Genomic DNA, 22651 nt, shown 5'->3' on the forward strand with positions numbered 1-22651 from the left:
TAATACTGATATTACACAATCAACATTTCAGTAGGAAATTTTTGTCACATGTTTAGCAATAAACTATAATATGAATTTTTTTTTTTTTTTTTTTTTGGAGTGATAAGGCTAAACTAACCAGAAGGCAATGCTGTATGAGATCTTGTATCAGTTATTTATGTCAAATTTTGACTACAGAGTATTTTCAATGAAACAATATTAGTAATATAGGCCTTAAATTTCAGCGTTTAAGAGCTGTATTGTTTGAAAACACTGGCTTCACTGGGATTGTTAAACTGGGAGGATGGGAGGAGGAGAATAAAGGAACCAAGTTTCAAGCATTCTGTTTAGCTAAAAGTAACATAAGTGTAGAGCTAAACTTAGCTCAAAGTGTAACCCATTTTTTTGGTCCCTAGGAAGTCTGCTGGATGTTCATGATTTAAAATATTACTGTTGCATTTAGGAGGTTACTCTGAGCAAACCTATTCCAAGAATATCACTGTTAAATGACCAACTTTACAACCAATACTTTTCACAACGTTATTATCAGTCTTGCTGACTTTTACATTTCACATGTTAAGGAGTATTACAAAACTACTTTTATCTTTTAAGGATTATAAAGCTTGTTTGAAGAGTTCGTATATAAAAATCTTCATTTAAAATCACTTACCTGGAGAAAATCGTATCTCTGAAATAACATCTTTCCTGTGCTGGAAGGAGACTAGATCCTCTAGGGTATCTGCATTAACTATCAAAAAACTTCCATCATTTAAACCAACAGCTAATGCTTTCCCATCAGGAGAAAAACAGCAACATCTGCCTCCTACAATGAATAAAGAAATGCCATTCAGATATGGTTGCAGCAGATAATCCCTCCTTTTTTTTTTTTTTTTTTTAATAGTAGAGAAAAGCTGGGTCTTTTGTATAGTGTTTAATGATGTATTATAGATGCTGCCAATATCACTTCGAAGCTCTACCTTTGTGACAGTACACAGATGCTATTGGTAAATTGTTAGTACTCAACACCAGAATCTCATTAGATTGGTTTGCATATTGATCAACATTTAATTTAAATTAACAATACAATTTAACCACTGTTGTCTATCTATTTTTTTATTTTGCTCTCCTTCACATTATCTAATGCCAACTGTTTGTTACCTTTTGCTTTAGAAAGGAGAACCTAAGTGGCAAAGATCTTCTGTACTCACAGAATCCAGTTGTTTGCTTTCATGGTTACTTAGTCATATAATCCTTTCACTAAACATGTCAATCTTCACTTGGTCAGCTTAAATACATTAGTTTCTATGGCAGAATTTTCCATTAGCATAAATATTTTTGCCTTTTATTTTCCCCTCTGAAAAAACTGCTGTCAGCAATCCTTTATCCAGATAAGCCGACTCCATCAAAGCTTTTCATTCACTACTCTGTGGCTCCTCTTTGTCTACACTCAACTTTTAGTTCAGATGAACATAGATAAGGGGGGTACACCAAAAATACTCTGATTAGTCTCTTGAAAATTACATGAATACTTCATTATGTCCTATGCAAAACCTCACTATTATGTGTAGTTGTCATCTTATGATTAGCTGCAATACAGAATCTTCTACTCCTCAGTTACTCTTCAGCTGAACAGTCATTTTTCTTACAGTCATACTGCCTTTTTAATTAGTAAACATTGTCATTTCTATTACTGCAGTCTGCAAAAGTATTCAGCTTTTTTTGTACAGTATATGCACGCTTTTTAAGATTGAGAAACCATCTCAAAATTTGTTTCATCTGCAAATTAGATCATCACAGTCCATACTTTTCTGAAAATTGCTAATAAAAATATTAAGATATGTCAGCTTTAAGACTAATTTGAACCTTCTTTGTTTAACATTAGTCCTGCTTGTGCTGGCACTTGGCATTTCTTCCGATTAGTTAGTTCCAATTAATCCCGACCATTTTCATCTAAGCTTCCTATAAAGTGTGGATCAAAATTCTTCACTGAACTCCAAACAGATGAAGCCTATCACATTCCTTTGTCTAGTAAGTTATATGCATTATTAAAGGCTAGTTATGGCCACTGCAGTCTAATCCTAAAAACAGTCTCTTTATATGGTATCATTACAGAGGATTCTTCATCTGTCAAAAACAGAATTTTATTACGTAGTAAATGATTAGTATTTTTTTCTTCATTGTGGATTCTTCTAATATTCTCAGAAAAAACAAGAATTCACTATTACTTCTGAGTTTTCTTCTAGAGTTGAATTCTAGAGTTTTTTTCTAGAGTTGAATTTCTCAACTGTTCCAATATGCTTCCGTTACTGTCTTCAATATGGCAGATTTTGTTATTGGATCAACTTTTATTGTTAATTTATTGATTAAAGATTATTTGCAGCTGCAATGGATTAAGAACAGTATTACAGAGAAATTTCTTGTACAGATTTCTTAGGTGAGCATTACATAAATCATGAACAAAGCTGCAAAAAGGTAATTACAGAAAAGAAGTAACTCAGTCTTGTTTCTGTAAGAATCATAATGTCAGAAAGTATGAAGTGAATTCAGTTACATCTTTTTTTCATACTAAGCATCTTACCCTTCTTCAGTTTGCGAACAGCTAACATACAATGGCTAGGAGATAAATCCCATATTCTTAAGGTTTTGTCATCACTTACAGTGGCACAAATGGGTAAATGAGGATGAGTAGCGAGACCCCAAACTTCCCCCTCCATGTGACCCTGAAAAAAAAAAAAAACAACAATGAATCAGATGATTCTATATATAAAACTGAAATCAAAAATAACATAAGGAGTTAAGAAAAAAACAACACAAAACCACCAAGTGAGGACATATATTCACATGATAATAAAGAAATATCTGAACAGAAGAAGTATATCTGAAAAAAGTGCTACCCTTCTACTTACAGTAGAAGTGCATATTATAGTAATTTCTACCAGTGAAAATTTTTCTCTGAGGAATAATCTCCACATACTCCTAGATTCTTCTTCTACCTCTATTTCTAATATATTCTTTAAAAACTCCAATTATTCACAATTGCATTAGCCACTCATAAAACATGAATTAAAGAGGCACAGACTTGTATTTACATATGAAATGAAATCACATGGTGACCTAATGTTGAAAAAAAATGGTTTGTAGGCAGCATAAGAAGTGCTCTCTGTATGGCATGGCAAAGAGAAAACTGAATTGTTTTTTGCATAATTGTGATGAGAAACTTAAAATAAAACAAAAAAACAGTTTTTTTTTTTAATGATATGAATAACTAACAGAACAGATTAGTAAGATATCTGCTGGAGAATCTATTGCTTGGTTTTATCTTATTTTTAAACAGTAATAAAATTTTAGTCTGATAGAATGAACTTGAGAAACAGAATTTCTACATGAAATTCTGTGAACTTCTTCGCTTATCAGAGTGTCATGCTGGTGTATCTGAACCTTAAAAATGTGAGAAATGATACTAACTTGTTAACTTGACTGGTAATTAAAATGCTTGTTATTTCACAACTGTCTTTACCTGAAAAATAAAACAGCAGTTGACTGATATCTACGTACCTGAACCAAAAGAGTTACTGGTCCACTTTTATCTACCTCCAATATTTCACCATTCTTTGTGCCCACTAAAATATGACCATGTCCTAAAGAAATGGCACGTATAGAAGGATTATCTTCTAAGAGGAGTCCTAGAACATTAAAATAATAGAAGACACAAGATTCTTAGTTATGCCTTAAAGAAGATTTTTTAACAAGTACACATTACATTCCCACTGTAGAAAAAGATATTCAGTAGGAAGTAAAAACTTATTTACGCACAGAAGAACTTACGTGTTTGGATTCATTTGGGAGACTTTAGCAATTGCCCAGTGGATAGAAAAACATACGCTAGTTGCTCTTGCAAACTTCTGTTTCTGAACTTTATCTTTTCCCATAATAAAGTAACTATATAAAGCAACTGCTACTAATCTTTCTCCTAAATAGAACAGTTTAATCAGCCTGACTCATTAGTAATCTTAGTGAAAAAAATACGTGTGAAATAAATAAGAGCTATATCACTATCTTAACAGTATTGTTTATGGTACTTTCAAAAAAGGATTTCATTGAACAGATGTGAAAATTAGATAAGCTGTAAATGAATGTTTTATTTAATGAGTGTTCCCATTCATGTTTTCTGAAAATTAAATCATATACCAAAACACAGAAAAAATAGCTTTAGAAGAGCAAGGGCATAAGACACACAAACACACACTCCAGAACATAAAATAGGGAAAACCATAAATCAACACTAAGAGCAAGAATAAATTAAAGGAATAGGAATTAAATAATAATAATTTCAAGACACATTTGTATTTACAGAAAGTCATAAAATGTACTAATACATTACAAATCTAAACGCAATTATAAATTCCATCCCCTTTGCAGACTCCTCCAAAAAAAAAAGAAACAAACAACAGAAACAAAAAAAATCAGACAAAATTACTTCACGATTAGAAACAGAAAAGATGTTTTGGTTGTTACCTTAAAAAAAAAAACAAACAAAAAAAAAACAAACAAACACCTGGGAGGTAAGAGACTCAAGGTTAAAACCATTAAGTCAAGCAGATAATGCAGAAAATAGGACATGAGGAAACAGTCTTAGTACACAAGAAAAAGGTCTCAAGTTGCATCCAGGGAGGTTTAGATTGGTTATCAGGAACAACTTCTTCACTTAAAGTGTTCTTAGGCATTGGAACAGTCCTGGGAAATAGTGGAATCACTATCTCTGGAGGAACGTGTGAATGCGGTGCTTAGGGACATGGTTTAGAGGTGGACTTACTAGTGCTAAGTTGATCATTGGACTTGATGACCTCAAGGGTCTTTTCCAACCTAAATGGTCCTGAAATTTTCCATAAATAATAAGATCTGCTCTCAATTAATGTGCAATTAGACACTACAACATACCAATATGACTTATTTAAAATCAGTACAGACTCAAGTATTAGTATTTCCTACATCAAATGTGAATCTTCCCTGGCTGGAAAATGCAATTTCACCAAGCAAGTTTTCTATTAAGTAGAATTAGAAATAGGATAAAGTCTGATGTGTTACCTTTAGACCCAGGGGCCAAAGCAGCCCTTTTGATGGCATAGGTTTTGAGACAGCGTTCAAAAGTATCATCCCAGAGAGCTACTACCCCATCCTTTCCTCCAGTGACGAATCCCTGGTAAATGAAAAAATAAAATAAAAATCCACAAGATAGAATCACTCTCTATCTTTCATTAACACTTCACTGACTTCTACCAATACTGCAAATTTATTATATTAAAAATTATTGTAACTACACATGCAAAGAACTACACGTCAGAGATAAAAAAAAAAAAAATCAGGAGCAACAAAATGATTTTTTCAGTCTCCAGATGAAGGCATTACACAGTTCTTTATGGCCCAGGTACTCAGACTGGATTTACAAATTCTATCCAATAAGCTTCTACTATACTAAAAAGTAATGTAACTGTCTGACATATATAAGTATTTTTCTTGATACTTAGCCTAAGTACTCATTTTGCATTTCACCTAATTACTCAAGTCACACTTCATATCACTTACAAAAAAATATTCAGTGCTTATATGGTTCAAATACATGTTTATTTGTGTCACTGTATCTCAAAAATTATCGTCAACAGTCTTTGCTTTGTCCAAAGTTTCTGTCAAGAAACTCAAATATTAGAAGGTGGAGTAATGATTTAAAGTTTTATTTTGTTCAATTGTAAGTATACGGGGAATCTAACTGGTAATGTTATTTACACTTAAGTACATGCTTAAAGGCTTTCCAGAGCCAAAAGAAGTTCAGACCCAGGAGAAAGTAGTTAGTAACCTACAGATTGAAAGCTTCCACAAATAGACTGTAATTGCAGCACAGAATGTAAGAGTATGATCTGATTAAAACAGAATACAATTCTCAGAGTCGTGTCTAATCACCTTGTATTTAGTGTTCTAAACAAATTTAATATCACAAGCTCAAGAAAATGCTTACTTTGGAAATAATAAAAAGTAAAAAAACAACAAAACAAAACAACATAATATCAATCTCTCATACATAGCAATTAGAAGTGCATGTGAAGCACCTCCAATAAATTTGAGTCCTTTTCCTCATTCCACTCCTGTTGCATTTATGCCTTTTGCCAGTACTTTTCAACAACAGGTCATAAAAAATAAGCACTATGATGCTGAAAATATTAACAGACTCATGTCTCACAAATGAAGAACTGAGCATCAGATAACTAAGCCTTTGAACTTCATCTGCTAAGCAAACTTGATCATCTTGTTGTGGGCACAAACTCATCTTGTTGTGGGCACAAATATGGCAGGGCAACATAGTCTAACAGAATAATCCTCTTTTCATTCAGATGGTGAACTTGGGAAATCTCAAAGAAAGCATCCATTATCTTTTACATTATTTGTTCACTGTCATCCTCAAAGCATCATGAATAAATTACGGAGGTTTTTTTGGTTGTTTAAATTATTGTTTATGTGGAATTATAGCTGTTAACTTACTTTTTCTAATGCGTGCATGCTGAACACAGGACCATCATGTGCTTTGACAGTTTTTATGAGAAACACATCTCTCCAGATACAAACATCCCCTGTGGAAGTTCCAGAGAATGCCATCTCTTCAGTCCAGCCATATACTGCACACATCATTGTATCGGCTCTTCCCATTGCACCTATGCAGCCCTTTCTCCCAATTAGTCCTCCCCCTGGTTTAAAACAAAAACAGCTCATAACAACAAAATTAATACCTACCACAGTACATAGAAATTCCACATTAAAAATTAACTTGAAAAAAAAAAAAAAAACTGATTAAGACTCAACATCTCATTCTTTTCATGATATGCTTTCATAATATCTAACTTTATCTTTGAGGTTTGTTGTATTGGCTTCTGGATGATAGAAACATTACGGCTATATGAATTTTAAAATTCTTTAAAATACTATGATCTGAAGTAATGCCAGTCATAATAAATACTAACTTCTAGCCAGAAGGTCAGATTCAGGTTTTCATAATCCTCTGAGAAACTTCACCTGTGCAGAAGTCGCTCAGGATCTGACATTTTGTACCATTCTCATAGTTCCAGGGCTTGAGGCAGGGTCTTAAACTCTTTGCCATCACTTGACACTGAGGAAATTTAATCTAAACTATATACTTCTCACATTAATTGAAGTTGTTCTAGTCAGACTGCAGAGACTTCACATTTGTCAAGGTGATGATACTGTACTCACATTAACACTGCTAAGCATGTTGCAAAGTAAGTGCCCTGTCAGTGTTCACATCGGGTTACAGCATTAGAGAAATCTGATACCTGCTCACTGAGCAGTGCCAGAACATCTAATCAATTTCATTTTTTTAGTCAAAATATTTTCTGTTTTTATTATCTTAGTTAAGATAGCAAGCACAGCTGTTAAAACTAGTAATTTACACAGACTTAAGCTTTCTCTGACAATCTTGCCTAATTTCTCTTGCAGCATGAACTGAAAAAATCAGTATGACTTCTCTCATCACAGATTTTTCTCTAAAATCAAACTTTTGCAGGGATTTAGATGAGCTCATGTGCATAGATTCTGCTTGAATAGTTAGAGCACTAGTAAGCTGGTCTTCTGCAGCCCATATGTATTCATAAAATTTTTGAAGTCTGATGCTATAAATTTAAAACTAACAGCAGGGAATGCCCTTTTTTTTTTTCCCCTTAACTGTTCACAATTTTTCAAGCAGATAAAAACTAAGATGCTTATCTAGGTTTTTAATTGTCATGTTCAATACATGTATGTATAACAATAGTCTCAACTGACAGATGTGTCCTCTTTAATTACTTTGTCTGAATTTTTGTCTCATTTTTAGATTATTTATTTGTGCCTTTTTACAAAATTTATGCTCAAACTGTTCTTCTTCCAAAAACTGTTGCGCTGTTTTACAGTTCAGCAAGATTTTGAGATATTAGGTATAAAAAAGTCAGTAGAAAGTACAAATTTTTCTACTTCTGCATCTCTAACATAGAAAATTGATAGAATCAACAATACCATCATAATGGCCATTAGTGTTATTTCTAATAGAACTAGGAAGAAGCTAACTTACAGAGGTATATGGAGAAAATATCTGCCTTTCATGCATGAATTACACATTAGAAGATGTACTATTTATATTTCAAATGACAGAAAATGCTGTAATTCCAAAGTTTCCTTACCTGCTCTACGCCAGAACTTCAAGTGTTTAATTCCAACTGTAATCAATTTTTCAGGCATATAAGGATTAATCTTAACAACAAAAATCTTATCTTTGCTTCCCCTGAAATACAAAGCAAAATATTTTCCTCTTTTAAATAAAACAAATAAAAACCAATGTTATTTAATATCTTAGGTGACATGGACAGTAGGACTGAGTGCACCCCTCAGCAAGTTTGCAGACAACACCAAGCTGAGTGGTGCAGTTGACACACTAGAGGGAAGGGATGTTATCCAGAGGGACCTGGACAGGCTTGATTGGTAGATCCATGCCAACCTTGAAGTTCAACAAGGCCAAGTCCTGCATCCAGGTCAGGGCAATCTCAAGCAGATACCGGTTGAGCAGAGAATTGCTTGAGAGAAGCCCTGAGGAGAAGGATTTGGCAGTGTCAATTGATAAAAGATTCAACATTAGCCAGCAATGTACACTTGCAGCCCAGAAAGACAACTGCATCCTGGGTTGCATCAAGAGAAGTGTGACAAGCAGGTTGAGGGAGGTGATTCTGCCCTTCTACTCTATGCTTGTGAGACCCCACCTTGGAGTACTACACCAGATCTGGAGTCTCCAACATGGAGTTGTTTGAGCAGATCCAGAGGAGGGCTATGAAGATGATCAGAGGGCTGGAGCACCTCTGCTATGAGGACAGAGAGCTTCAACCCGGAGAAGAGAAGGATCTGAGGAGACCTTCTAGTGACCTTCCAGAAGGAGGCCTACAGGAAAGCTTTTATAATTTTATAAGGGCATACAGCAACAGCATGAAGGAAAATGGTTTTTAACTGGATGAGGGAAGATTTAGACTAGATATCAGGAAGAAATTCTTTACTGTGGGAGTGGTGAGACACTGCAACAGGTTACCTATTAGGGTTGTGAATGCCCCCTCCCTGGAAGCATTCAAGGCCAGGCTGAACGGAGCTTTAAGCAACCTGGACTGAAGGAAGGTGTGCCTAGGGCAGGGGGGTGTTTGAACTAGATAATTTTAAGGGTCTCTTCCAATCCAAACCATTCTTTGATACTATGAAAATTGTAGTGATTCTTTTTTTTTTTTTTTTTTTTAAACACATTTGTTTTTAGCATATACACCTTCCTTATCCTGCTAACATTTACTTCCAAATAGTTTACAATTATTTTATTATAAAAAGGAAGAAAGCCAAAGAAGGAACATACTGAATCCTGTTCCATTTCTCATTAGCTTTCAGTTTTCCAAAGGTGAGAAATTCAGTTCAGAAATCCACTAGGTGGCCTTTTAGTAACAAAAATATCTATTGAAAATTGATGCATTTATATTGTGTTTAAACCTCCGACAGCTCATCATAAAATTGCAAGGCATACAGTTCTATGTATTATTTAAATCAGTCTTTCATTCTGAAAATAAATTACCATTTAATAATAAATGATAATTACCTTTTAATTACTTTATTTTTCTAGTTAGAATCAAAATTATGCTGCTATATCAATTTTCAATGGAATTTTCAGCTGTTTGTAGATGCACAGAAATTTTCTGCGTGTTTTGGATATCTCACTGTGCTCCTAGATACATAAGGCCAATGCTTTGCTTCAGTCTTGAGTTTAAAAAACAGCTGTCAATATGTTTACTACTTATGCAAGGAATTAAAGATTAGTATTGTTTTTATTTATTCAAAATGCTGAAGAGCCACTTGTTATTGGTCCCTGGGCAAGAAGAGCAAAACTCATACCTTCTGTGGTTTTCAGATCACTGAACAAATTAGTAGCAAAGACCATTAACTGGTTCCTTTCTAAACTCATACTGTGATCTGTAAAGTACAGCTGCTGCTCTCAAATATTCTATTCTAGACAAAAATCAGCTCAAAGAGACTAAATTGATAAAGTTTGATTTATAAAAAAAACCAACAGTTTGTAGGTTCAAGGATTAGGGGGATTAAAATACAGAAGCTAAGTACAGACTCCAAAAGGGTTTAAGCATCATGAGAAAGGCAAGTAAGTGAAGTCTGAGGTCTGGGTGTGACATTTCTTAATCAGCCAAGGTGAGTGACTCAAAGACCAGCAACTGTATGAAGCAGACATGCTTACAAGATTCAAAGTGTGGAGGGAAGGAAAGTGGAAGGAAAATAAAACCACAGCAAAGAAATACAAGTTAGATCAGCGTTGGGACTGAGTAAAGAACAAGGGATGCATACATCGATGTTTCAGAAATACAGAAATGCTGAAGAGAACCATAAAATAGACAGTTTAGATGAACAGAACCTTTGACAAATTACTAGCATAAAAAGTTTTAGGATTGACAAATTGAAGTGCACAGTGTGAGTTTTAAAGAATTATTTCAGAACATATTAAAGAAACATACATAAATTTAGTTTTGTCTTAATTCTTCACCATTTGAGCTGCCATTGCAGTAATTCTTGTGGAATCTGTGACAGCTTCAAATTTTATTCCAAAGAAATATTGAGGGTGTGTTAAATGCTATCATTTGTATAACTTAAGTGTTAGAAACTGCTAATTTATTAGAGAACTATTATTCTTTAAGTAATATATTTTCCTCACCGTCTCCCAAGACTAACTCAATGTAAAAATTTTTTTAAAAAGTTAAATTCCTACCTTACTGCTGAAAGCTTTTCTCCTTTCTTCCAGTCCCAGAGGACAATAGTATGATTGTCATCTATTCCAACAGAAGCCAATCTTTTCCCATCCGCTATAAAAATAAATTTACAATTGAGAGAGTAGATAGATAATTTCATGCTGCAGTAATAAGAAACTACACTAAAGAACATTATTAATTTAGAAATATTATAAGGAGGATATAGAAACAGGTGAATCATCACATGACATGGTGTGCTTAGAGGCACATTTGTCATCTCTTTTAAACCTGAGATGTCAGGTGGATGGAATTTTGGACTAGGTTGAGAACTCTATATTTGATTTAACAATTAAGAACTGTGAATTTAGCAAAACATCACAATTTTCATGGTTAAATATATTACAACCATCACTCTCTGTTTTTTGAACTATCCTGTTAAAAACTGCCCTGTTGCTGGCACAGCTGCCAAAACTCTTCATCACAGTTGCACTGTGAATGTTTTCTGCTCACTCTGAAAATCCCTGTTCATTTCTGAACAGCAAAGCACTGAAGCAACGCTAGGAAGTTTATGAAATATCCCTACACTTGGCAATGGTGTCAAATCTTTCTGTAGCTCTGATATTCATCCCATGTTAACCTCCAAAAAAAAAAGTTTTATGCTTATTCAAGATGAATATCTTTTTGACATGCACCCATCTTTGAAATTGCTAAGCATCCATGCCATTTCTGAAATGAGACTCAAATCTTCACAAGAGAGCCTAACAAAGCTAAGAATTGAAGATCCCACAATAGTCATCTTTAGGATTATTCATCTTCACTGTGAGGTTAAAAGTCCTATCTGGTAAATTGAAATCCTTGAAGAATAAACATAAACCAGGTGAGAAGAGGAAATTTAACACTGGTAGAAAAATTCAATGTATAGAGTGCAGAAATTTGAGAAGTCTTAACTCGTGCTCTCCTATTTTAGTGTCAAATAAAGAAAAGAAGTTGGGTTTCCTCCCACAAGGACTCCATAATGGGACTTAATCACTTTATCATATATATCATATATACCCAACTGGGTATTACACACACACATATGTGTGTGTGTGTGTGTATGTATATATATACACATACATATTCATATATATTTAAGAGCACAACTAAATACTGTTACTACTGATATATATTTAAGAAAAAAAGAGCTTATAGTTGTAATGCAGACACAACACTTAAGATCTGCAAGCCAGACCTTACAAACTACAAAGCAATCAGTTTGATTACTAAATGACACAGAATTCATTCTTGGATTTCCTGACTTACAAGACTCCACATGAGTTCTTTTTAATAAATGATCACTCTAAAATAGCCTCACCCATTTGACGTTAATAATTGGAGAATATTTTTAATACAAAATCTTCAGTGTAAAGGAATTCCCCTCATTAGAACTCATTAGTTTGCTCTTTTGTACAGTAAGAGATGTAAATGATGTAAAGTAGAGAAATAAACAAATACTTATTACCTGAAAAATCAACAGCGCAAACCCCATACTGGTGATAGCCCTTTAGTACTGAGAGTGGTTTTATTGTTTCAGTATCCCAAATGTGTATAGAGGAATCTCGACCAACCTGAAAGTACGCATATTTAAAAACTTTTTTTAAAATTTTTTATTTTTTCATGTCAGTTTTTTGACATAGTTGTTCAAAACTTTAATGTTAGCAAATATTTCAAAAACCATGTGGAATGTGTCAGTGATAACATTTTTTTAGTACTAATTTACTTCAGCATCACAGTTACCATTCCCACAAACTGGTTCACTTTCCTTAACAGCATTATAAGGGCATCATAAGCAAAACTTTTAGTAAAGTTTTAATTTCTCCACTTGAATAATAAAATTATTACTATAATGATTACAATAATTATTATGCTAATTATTATTATCATAGCAATAATCATACAACAAATAAAACTTTCAAGTAATGGTGTACAAACTTATGAAAGTATATTTTTTTTAGAAAACAAGTGAAAACATTATCTTAAAAGTGCCATCTGGAAGAAAGACAAAATGAGGTGTTACAAATATTGGACTGCATATACAGAGAACAGCTTGATTAGAGGAGATAAAACCATAATACATGAAATGAACAGGACAGAATACAGTAACAACTGTTTCTCATAGTTAATTTCACAAGTAAGATTTTAAAAAGAAAACAAACAGTAGTAATTATCCATTTACTCCACTCATAAACATGCAGAAGAAACATAAAATTATATTGAAGATAAAAGTCAAAAGAGTCCTAGTGGACCTCGTATAAACAACTGGAAAAAAAAAAAAACACCTCCTACATTGCAGTTTTTAACATTATTCCATTTGCAACAGAAGTGCATTCCATCATGGGAACAAATGTAGATTGGACCTCTTTTCTCCAAAACAGGCTTTTCAAAGCTCAGTGATAACAAATTAGAAGTCTTATTGCAGGTAAACACACTTCCTACCTGGCCTGTTGCCACATAGTCCTTTAAGGGATGAATAGCAAGGCAAAGAATGTCATCATCATGACCTAGATAAAAGCGCTGTGTGTTCTGCTGTCGATTGTACACCACTCCCACTGCTGCAACATGGTATACTATTTCACCCGTCTGAGTGTAAAATAAATTGCTTCGACAGTCATAACCTCTGTAACTAAAGAAAAAAGTTTGTGCATCAAGGTCATAACCATAAACACTGATACTTCATGATATAAAATTACGCACTATGTGTTTTACAGATGTAAAAGTTCAGATTACTCACCAGTTAGTATTTATGTGTTCTTGGAGTTATTAACTATTTTTTTTCCCAAAATTTATCAATTTGCTTTATTATTCAAGTATCACTACTACCAGCATTAAAGTAGCTGCTATTTCATAGCAACTCTTAACAACCACTTTAGGAGATAAAGTAATAAGTAATAATTTTTCCAGACCACATGGAGAGTTCAGGCATGCAACTGGATGCAACAATTAAATTAAAAAAACTGATTCATTAATTAAATGAAAACAAAACTGATTTTTTGGACACTTTCTATCACTTTCTGGTCAAAAATCGAACAACAAAATTTTCTACAAGAACATGGACAACACAGGCACCATCAAATTTAAAGTTTCTTGAAGTGTTCTAAGTGTTAATAATATATATAAATTTTCTCCCAACTTTTTTGAAAGAAAGGGTGGTTTGTTGTTTTTTTTTCCCCCAAGGAAAACCTGTCTCCTTTCAGTATCAGTACAGCACAGCTACTGTCAAGACATGGGCCAATGCTCAGCTCAGATCATTATACACTATTTATACACTATAGCACTACACATATTTCTTCCTAGATGTGACTAACTATTCCATAAAATAAATACATATGTACATAAATGGCATTGTCAAAACTGCTAATGTCATAATTTCCAAAGTAATGTAAGAGGCTCCAAAATCTAAACAACATTAAACAAACAAGTAAGTTTCAAAGTAATTAGTATTAGTAATACTGCTATCCATGGCAGTGAAGAGAAGGAACATTCAAAAATGCCAACTTGCTTTCATTTTTTCTGTTGAAATAAAGAACAGTCCATAAATTCCTGATGCGCTGTTTCCATTCTCTTACTTTCCTGATTAATCTGTTTCTGTATCAGTTCCAGCAGATCCAAACTAAATCAACTTTCCAGTTGTTTTAGAAAAACAGGCAAAATCTGATTTAAACATGTAGTTAAATTTATAGGAAGAGTATGATGCCTGAATATGGTTGAATTGGTCATTAATTGTTTTGATGTAGGGATCATAAGAATAAGAATCTAGCCAACTACTTTTGCTCCCCACTTCTAACTTAGAGTCAAAAGAAAAAAAAAACATTCTAAACTGACAAGGAATTCATTTATAGCAAATAAAACAAGTGAACATTGACCATGAACAGCTACAAAATAACAGAAGAATGTAATCCCTATTTTATACTTCTTGTGCTGTTATTTTCTTTGGATAATTAAAAGCATGTATCAGAACAAACTATATTATTTTTATGCAGAAAAAAAAAGCAGGACCTTTTTGCAACATATAGGTCTTTCAGTGCCACGTAAGACAAAAATGCATCTGTACACATGCCATCATGGTACACAAGACACGAGTATTAGACAACTACTGGATGCAAAACACTGCAAAGGCTTAAATGGCACAGAAACTACGCAGTCAGGATCAAATACTCCTTCATAAATTTATATAAAGCTTTCCTAATGTATATAGTACAACAATATGCACAGGTCAAATAATAAAGCTGGTTGACCAATTTTAATTTAAGAAATACATTTCTGAAAACTTCAGTCATGAATCCATGTTCAGTCATACAAGATTTATATAAAGTTGGATAATGGCAGAGCACGTACTTTGATCAGGTTTGAATGCACTGTATTTCTGTTTGTTTACCTACATTACATGCAGTGGTATTCATAACAGATTATATATGTGATTAGAGATAAATTGCTAAAATTATCCCACAAAGTTTTTAAACAGATAAGCAGATGGTCCAGCTCAGCAGCGTTCTATGTAGCCAAGTTCTTTTGCCTCAGTATCACATGCTCTAAACACAGATGTACTAATTTGTCTAACCCAAGTCATAGTGAACTAGCAAATCCAAACAAACCAACACCGATTAACACTTTGCAAAAAATTTCTTCCCACAGTCTTACTATCTTGTCTCAAATAGTGAAAGGGTTGGGTTACTTGAAAATATGAGTTTGCTTGGCAGGAAAATACAAAAGCAATCTTTCCCAAAGGAATTACACGCTCAACTCAAGCCACAAACTTTCCATTCCAGTATGTCAACGTCTCTCCTGTACCAGGACACCACACTCCAGGTGTGGTCTCAGAACTGCTGAGTAGCAGGGAAGGAACACCTCCTTGGAGCTACTGGTAAAGCTTCTCCTAATTCAGCCCATGATACTGCTGTTGTTTTTTTTTTTGCCGTGAGGGTGCATTGTTAAATCATGGCCAGCTTATCACCTGCCAGAATCTCCAAGTCCTTTGCAGAATTGCTTTCCAGCCATGGCTGTACTGGTGCATGGTATTAATCCTTTCTACATGCTAAACTTTGCATTTTCCTATTTTCAAGTTCATGAAATTCTTCTGTGCCCAGTTCTCTGTCTGTCCAGCTCCCTCTGAATGACAGTACAACCATCTGGCGTGCCAGCCATGCCTCACAGTTTTGTATCATCTGTGATACTGTGAACTCTCAAGATGGGTTTCATAAAACCACAAGCACAGAGAGCTTCTTAAAAAAGCAAAAACTGTGATAGTACAGAAAATAAAGCTTTGTAAATAAGACACTCATCTACACACTCTTTAGATTGGTACTCACAGGCAGGTTCCTAATCTCAGTTTTTCTTCCAGTCCAGCAACCTTTCAATGTCTCCTGAGTTACCATTCCTTCAAGTTATCTAGAAAAATCTGTTTCCAATGAGCTCTGAGCTCAGTTACGTCTGCTCCCTGCACTTGTCAAAATGACCAATTTAGACTAACAATATAGGTGCTTATTCTGCCAGGCTTCAGCCTCCTCCCTCCACCCTTATCTTTCATCAAAAAAATTATCCCAGTAGCAATGCATGGTTATTTTGAAGCTGGATGATTTTTTTTGCCTGACCCAAAGCAAGTCAGTCAGTCAAGATAAGCAGGCAGCTTTTTTGATGCCCAGCCAGTACTAGCTTTTAAAGGAACATAATATACAATGACCCACAGTGACTATGAAGAAATAAAAAATAACCTATCACAGTATGCAATAAAAACAGAGTAAGCACATGAAAACATACAGTGAACGGCAGAGATTATAGTGATGGAAAGAGTGCCAAAGAAGATATCTGGACCAGTTCTTTCTCAAAAATAATTTCTCCGTGTTTCACTATGTACTTAACATTGTTAAAAATTTAATTGCAAGTACAGAATAATAAAAACTATGCTGAAAATACACCTTAAATGAGATTATTTTAAAAACCAGATATGAAAGAAAAACTAAGATTTTTTCTAGCACTTGTTAAAACACTGCCAATATATTTTTAAGTTAAGCATGATGAAACTAAATTCATTAATATAATGTATTGCAGGAGTATCCAAAACTTATCTAGGATGCAGAAGAACAGTTTGCTACTTATTATAATCAAAAGTTTGAGGTTTAGTGCAATTCCTCTGTTTACAAAAAAAAAAAAAGCATTTAATTGTTGACAATTAAAATAAAGCATATTTTGCCGGAACGTTGAGTAGCACAATAAAATTTTGTAAACCAGTTAAACAAATCTGAGCTTTCTCACGTGCCAATTTACTAAAACCTTGACTATACATGTACTGTTCACGAAAAAGATAAAATAGTGGCTCAGACAGTCAAAGAAAGGGTGAAAAAGAGGATGCTTCAGTGTTCAAGACTGCTCTCTGTAACTCTCACACAGTTACAACACACTTATCCATATATTACTAATCCAACTAGAACTGAGATTAGCATTTAATTTCAGAAAAAAAAAATACAAAGAAACAATTTCTTCACACACAGACATTTACAAGACATTGCAATTAATGACTAGGAACTAAACAGTAATGAAAGAAAACTCTGAATCATATGTACTGGATAATATCTAAAAAGGCACAATAAATACAGCACTGCATTCCACAGTAGGTGATGTTCTCAGGTAGTCTTCAGTAACATCTAATCAGACCACGCAGGATTGACTGAAGTTATCATGGTAGCAACTTTGAGAAGAAAAGATAGCTCAGTAATACATGGAAAAAAAACAAAAACAAAAAAAAGTTTGCCATTATCATGGTCATGAATACAAGGGATTGGATTCAGTTTAGATTAAGATATATAAGTATAGATGGATTAGATGTATTAACATACGTATTTTAATCAACAGCCTTCAGTCAATATAGTCAATGGAACCTGCAAAGCAATCTGCATTCAATTTCACACAAGCAACTTAATGCCTATGCTGCACTAACTACTGACTGGATATCCAGTGATTGTAACTAATGCTGAGATATACACATGAGAACCTCTACCTTAGTCAAATAATTGTAAATTCTTTAATCTGAAGCTGAATCCCATCCACAATTGCAACATCTATGTGTCTAAACCAGGGACAACTTCACAAGTAACATGCTGCCTGGAAAAGAAGTAACTTGCCTAATGCTGTGAATGTTTCAAAATTGGTATGTTATTCTTCAAAATATTTATGGGAAAATTTTGAATGTAACAGAACATTCCCCAGAAAATCTCCAAAAAAAGTGATGTAAAAAAAAAAAAAAAACCACATCTGAGATCAGTCTTTAGCACAGAGGGAGGTGGGAGATAAAAAAAAAACAGCAAGAGAAAAAAAGTATTGCCTTATGGAAATGTTTTCTTGGCAAGAACCACTTATCATCTACTCATTTCAAATGCTATTTGAATCTATGTAGCTCTGGTAGGAATCCATTCAAAGTGTCATAAGACTCTAATTTATGAGCATGAGAAATCCCTGGCCATCTTCAAACCACAACCAAATTTCACCTTACCATCAGATTGGTTCAATGAATACACTAGAACTCAAGTTAAATGGTAATTAAAATCTTTTCATATTAAAAAAAAATAAAATTTATTCTTGTAACATCAGCAATACAGCTTTAAGATAACACAGGCCAAAGCTATCTGCATCTTTATTCCTGGGTCAGCAAGAAGAAAGTATCAAAACCAATGAGTCCGAGTAAGAGTTCTTCTGAATAGCTCAAAAAATGTATCCTCTCTCTGTTTCTGAACCACCTCAGCTGCACATAGCAGAAGGAAAATACAGAAGGCCAAACTAGTGTACCACTTCAATAATCTGCTCCTGCTGATGATTCCATCAGATCTGTTAGACAATTATGCACTTCAAGATTAACCTGCTAATAGAAGTTGCTTTCTCACACGTATTAGTCATTAGTCTGGCTCACATACTAAGTATTGTTTTATCCCCTTCCAAAATAGGAAGTAACAAGAGGTTTAAAAGATTTCCTATAGGATATTAAAATATTTTTATAGTTCATCTTTCAAAACAGTTAACAATTCAAAACATAAAAACAGCTCAAAAACAAAGAAAGGAAAAAGAGCTTCTTACTTCCCTAGTTTTGAAAACCACCACTTTTTACACTTTCAAGGAACATCCAAGACATTTCCATTGCATCTAAAGAAAGGTGAAGCAAAGCAGACTTCCTGAATCAGAGAATACACCTATTACTCACTTGGATGTGGGTCACTTTAAAGTTAACAGCCTGGACACATTGAGAAAAATCTGTTGTTCAGCATGGATTCTTCATTAGTTTCCTTGATGCACACTGGGCAACCAGACAGAACTCAACTGGACATTCTACTTCTGTTCATTCCTGGATATTCTGGTCAAGCTTCACTTCTGTTGTGAAGGAAATAACAATAATCCCAAAGATCCAGGGCCCTTACTCATACTACATCTTCCTCAGGATCATTTGGTTTGATTCTTAGAGCAACTTTTTAATTAAAGACTATGTGCATCTACCCAGCTTACTGTATTTTCCTACATAGCTAAGAAAAAATATTCAACTAAGAATCCTGGACCATCAAATAGAGATAGAAACAAAAATCCCAGCTTCATACTAGTTACTATTTGTCATTGTTTCCAAAGCTAATCCTGAGACTCCATGTCTCCTACAGACAAAACTGCTGAGTTGAACCATTAAGTATTCTTAACCAATTAATTCATGAAGCATTCCACGTGAAAACATTTTAATATTGTTTAAGAGTCATTACCATGTAAAGATACTGTGTTACAGTAAAAATAAACTCTGTCAGTAACTTATCATTCTTATTTATCATAGTTGTCTCTAATAAGTACTAGCATTCCTGAAGAGATACCTTTTGAAAAGAAAACACATTATTTGCCAATTTCCAGTGCCTTAATTTAACAAAGATTTTGGTTTTGCTTTGTATCAAGGGACTTTATTATTCTAATGTACTAATGTCCACTATCAGCTCACTTTAAAACACCACCTTTATTCTAATGAAAAAGCCTTCACTTACAGAGTGTTACGGAAAACTGTCAGTCCTAAAGACGAAATTATAGAATTTCAAGGATGTATCTGGAATTTATTTTGTTACTTAAATTACTAGCACCAAAAAGAGAATGAAAAATTGAATTCTAACACATTCACAGGATCTATTAAGAAATAAAATTTAATTCCTATTCAAGCAAAGGTACTTATAAATTCTTTCTGATTAGGGATAAATAGCTAGTTTATAGATAATTACTACTTTTTTAAATAAAACACAGTTAGAAACATCACTTAGGACAAAACCCAAGTGCCTTCAACTAAACCAAGTTTCTATTGTAGCTTCTGTAATATGACACCAATGAGAACTTTCCAGAGTAAATAACATGAGTATTAGTCAATTTTTTATTTAGTCACCTCTACTCAAATAATAAATCAGCTAAATTTTCAGTGCACTTCAGAATTCACATTCAGAAAAAGTCCAGCTTGGCATAAAGTGTTTATACAAACCTAGTGTAGATTTACTTTTACAAGAATAAATAAAAACACTAAATCACATAGCCTTTCACTAGATTTTTAAACTATAAATAACAAGTTTGATTAGTCTTTCATTCCAAAACAGTTAATACATTCTGGTTGTATATTTTAAAGAAACCTGTTTTTCATACCCATGAACAAAATGCAATCTTATACTGTTCCCTGGAGCTCTCTCTCGTCTCTTAGAAGCTGCACTTTTTCTTTTTTCTTTGCATTGCTCTTTAAGTTGAGGTAGATCTTCTTTGTAAACCTTCAAGAAAGAGCACACTTCTAAATAAAGAGATTCACATGCAAATAACATTTCTGAGAATTCAGCTACAATTATCACCAACAAAAATGCGGTACTGACACCAATGAAAAAATGTTTTCAATATCCATTGCTGGTGCAGCAATAGTAGAAAGTAAGTTGTTTCTAAATTACAACCAAAATTCTAATTAATATGCTAAAAATTACATGTATTTCTATTTTTTTTTTTTTTTTTCTTGCTCAGTTACTACTGACTTCTTGCTCTTCTCAGTTCTCAAATTTCAGGAGGTCCTGATAAAAGACCTTCATAAGTTCCAGAAAACATTCCTACTTCCATTAAAACTAAAAATCTTTACCTGTCTACGATATGTGATCTGTGTCTCTTGTTCAATTTCAGAGTCCAGCTCTGGAACATCAGACTGATCTGAATCTGATTCATCACTATTAGAATCAACCAGACTCTCTGTCAGCAAGAAAACAGTAATAGAAAATGAAATAAACTGGATGACAAATTAGGAAGCATTTAGAATAGCTGCGTAATGTTTCTGATTTGAAAAATCTATTTTTGTATTAACTATAACACAAACTGCTATCATTTAACAGGATCGATTTTGTTGATACAACAGACAAGCTAACTTGACAGCAATTATTTGCATGTTTTTTTGGGAGTGAACTACTTTTAATTCATTAGTATTATTTCTTGAATGTTGATTTTCAGAAAAAAAAAGGAAGTGAATGAAATAACAAATATAAAGGAGAACAAGTATAAAGCAGTACTAGTACAATGAAGTAATGAATATAAGTCAGAATGGCTATTTTGCACGCATATTGAATTTATTTTCTACACTCATGAGTATATTGAGCATATAGAAGAGACAAATGCATGAAGACTTGCAGAAAACTAGAACAATTAAATGGATCCCAATGGATATAATAGGGTTAGACTAGCCATGGATGTAAGCGGCAATTCTTCAGCTAGATTAGGAAAATTTATTATGGATGAGAAGGAAATGGCAAAACTTTTAGTAATGAAAAAAGAACCATCAACATGATCCAGAGAAAAGCAATACTACTTTGTAAAGATGGTAGGAGACAGTGTTTGGGAAACCACAAAAGCAACAATTATCAACAGTGTGGTAAAGCAGATATATAGAAGATAGACAGAAGCAAGGTTCTGTACCCAGGAACAAGGAACCTAAATCACTCTCAAGAAAGAGGCATTTTATCTTGGAAGCAGTACCTAGTAAGATATTTGGGACATAGGAAAAAATGATGAAAATTAATTCACAGCATGAAGAATCAAAACATTAAAAAGCTTTCTGAAGGCTTCATCCAGGAGATGAAAAGAACTACTTTTCTGGTTTTTTTGTTTTTTTTTTTTTTCAAATATGAAACATATATACAGCACTTTAAAAAAAACAACAAAATAAACACAACATTTTAATTATCATCTACACAATGGAAAAATTTAATGAAGTGACAAAACTTTTAAATTTTCCTTTCCAGGGGAAACAGCATGGTAGTATTTTTATTTATTTATACAGTGCTGATAGACTGACCATACAGGATACATGCTATATTAGGTAATGCTCTTCAGTACTTCAGACAGATGCAAATTTTACAGAATAACAACTTCATGCAGACTAGAAATTCTGAATATCTGTTTCTATATTGGCAACTGATAATTTTACTCAGGCCTCCCTTTCCCCCCCACATCATTATTTTATAAATTACCTACCTTGGGGTGCTATATGAAGAGAATCCTTCAACTTCCGATCAGGGACAAATTTCCACTGAAAGACAGAATGATCTGCTCCTCCAATGGAAACAACCCACTGGTGATCGTGTGACCATCTGACATTTGTCACATGAGCAGAATGACCAAGATACTTTTTAAACTTTGCTCCTAGAAAAACAATAAAAATATCTTTCAATACACATGGAATAAATGTTTCAGAAGCATAACAAAAATATATATAAACAAACTAATAAGATACCCTAATTACTAGTGATTAAGCTAATCAATACTGCAAATTGATAGCGGTAACTTTTTGCGCTATCCTAAAATTTTAATTT

At 33.6% G+C, this 22651-nt stretch overlaps 1 protein-coding gene across 1 annotated transcript in view; it reads right to left on the reverse strand.

Annotated features, from left to right (window-relative positions):
* Positions 1 to 22651, reverse strand: part of EML5 (EMAP like 5) — a 93757-nt gene that overhangs the window by 34413 nt on the left and 36693 nt on the right. Inside the window, exons 11-22 of the mRNA XM_090141490.1 lie at positions 22314 to 22481; positions 20932 to 21038; positions 20460 to 20578; positions 13263 to 13449; positions 12289 to 12394; positions 10808 to 10901; positions 8196 to 8296; positions 6511 to 6713; positions 5065 to 5176; positions 3535 to 3662; positions 2558 to 2699; positions 650 to 802 (exon numbers count right to left, since the gene is read on the reverse strand). Of these exons, the coding sequence (XP_089997616.1) occupies positions 650 to 802; positions 2558 to 2699; positions 3535 to 3662; positions 5065 to 5176; positions 6511 to 6713; positions 8196 to 8296; positions 10808 to 10901; positions 12289 to 12394; positions 13263 to 13449; positions 20460 to 20578; positions 20932 to 21038; positions 22314 to 22481 (1620 nt within the window). The remainder of the gene's footprint in view (positions 1 to 649; positions 803 to 2557; positions 2700 to 3534; positions 3663 to 5064; positions 5177 to 6510; positions 6714 to 8195; positions 8297 to 10807; positions 10902 to 12288; positions 12395 to 13262; positions 13450 to 20459; positions 20579 to 20931; positions 21039 to 22313; positions 22482 to 22651) is intronic.

The sequence above is a fragment of the Phasianus colchicus genome, chromosome 5, assembly GCF_987193195.1.
Source record: "Phasianus colchicus chromosome 5, bPhaCol1.hap1.1, whole genome shotgun sequence".
Lineage (NCBI taxonomy): Eukaryota > Metazoa > Chordata > Aves > Galliformes > Phasianidae > Phasianus > Phasianus colchicus.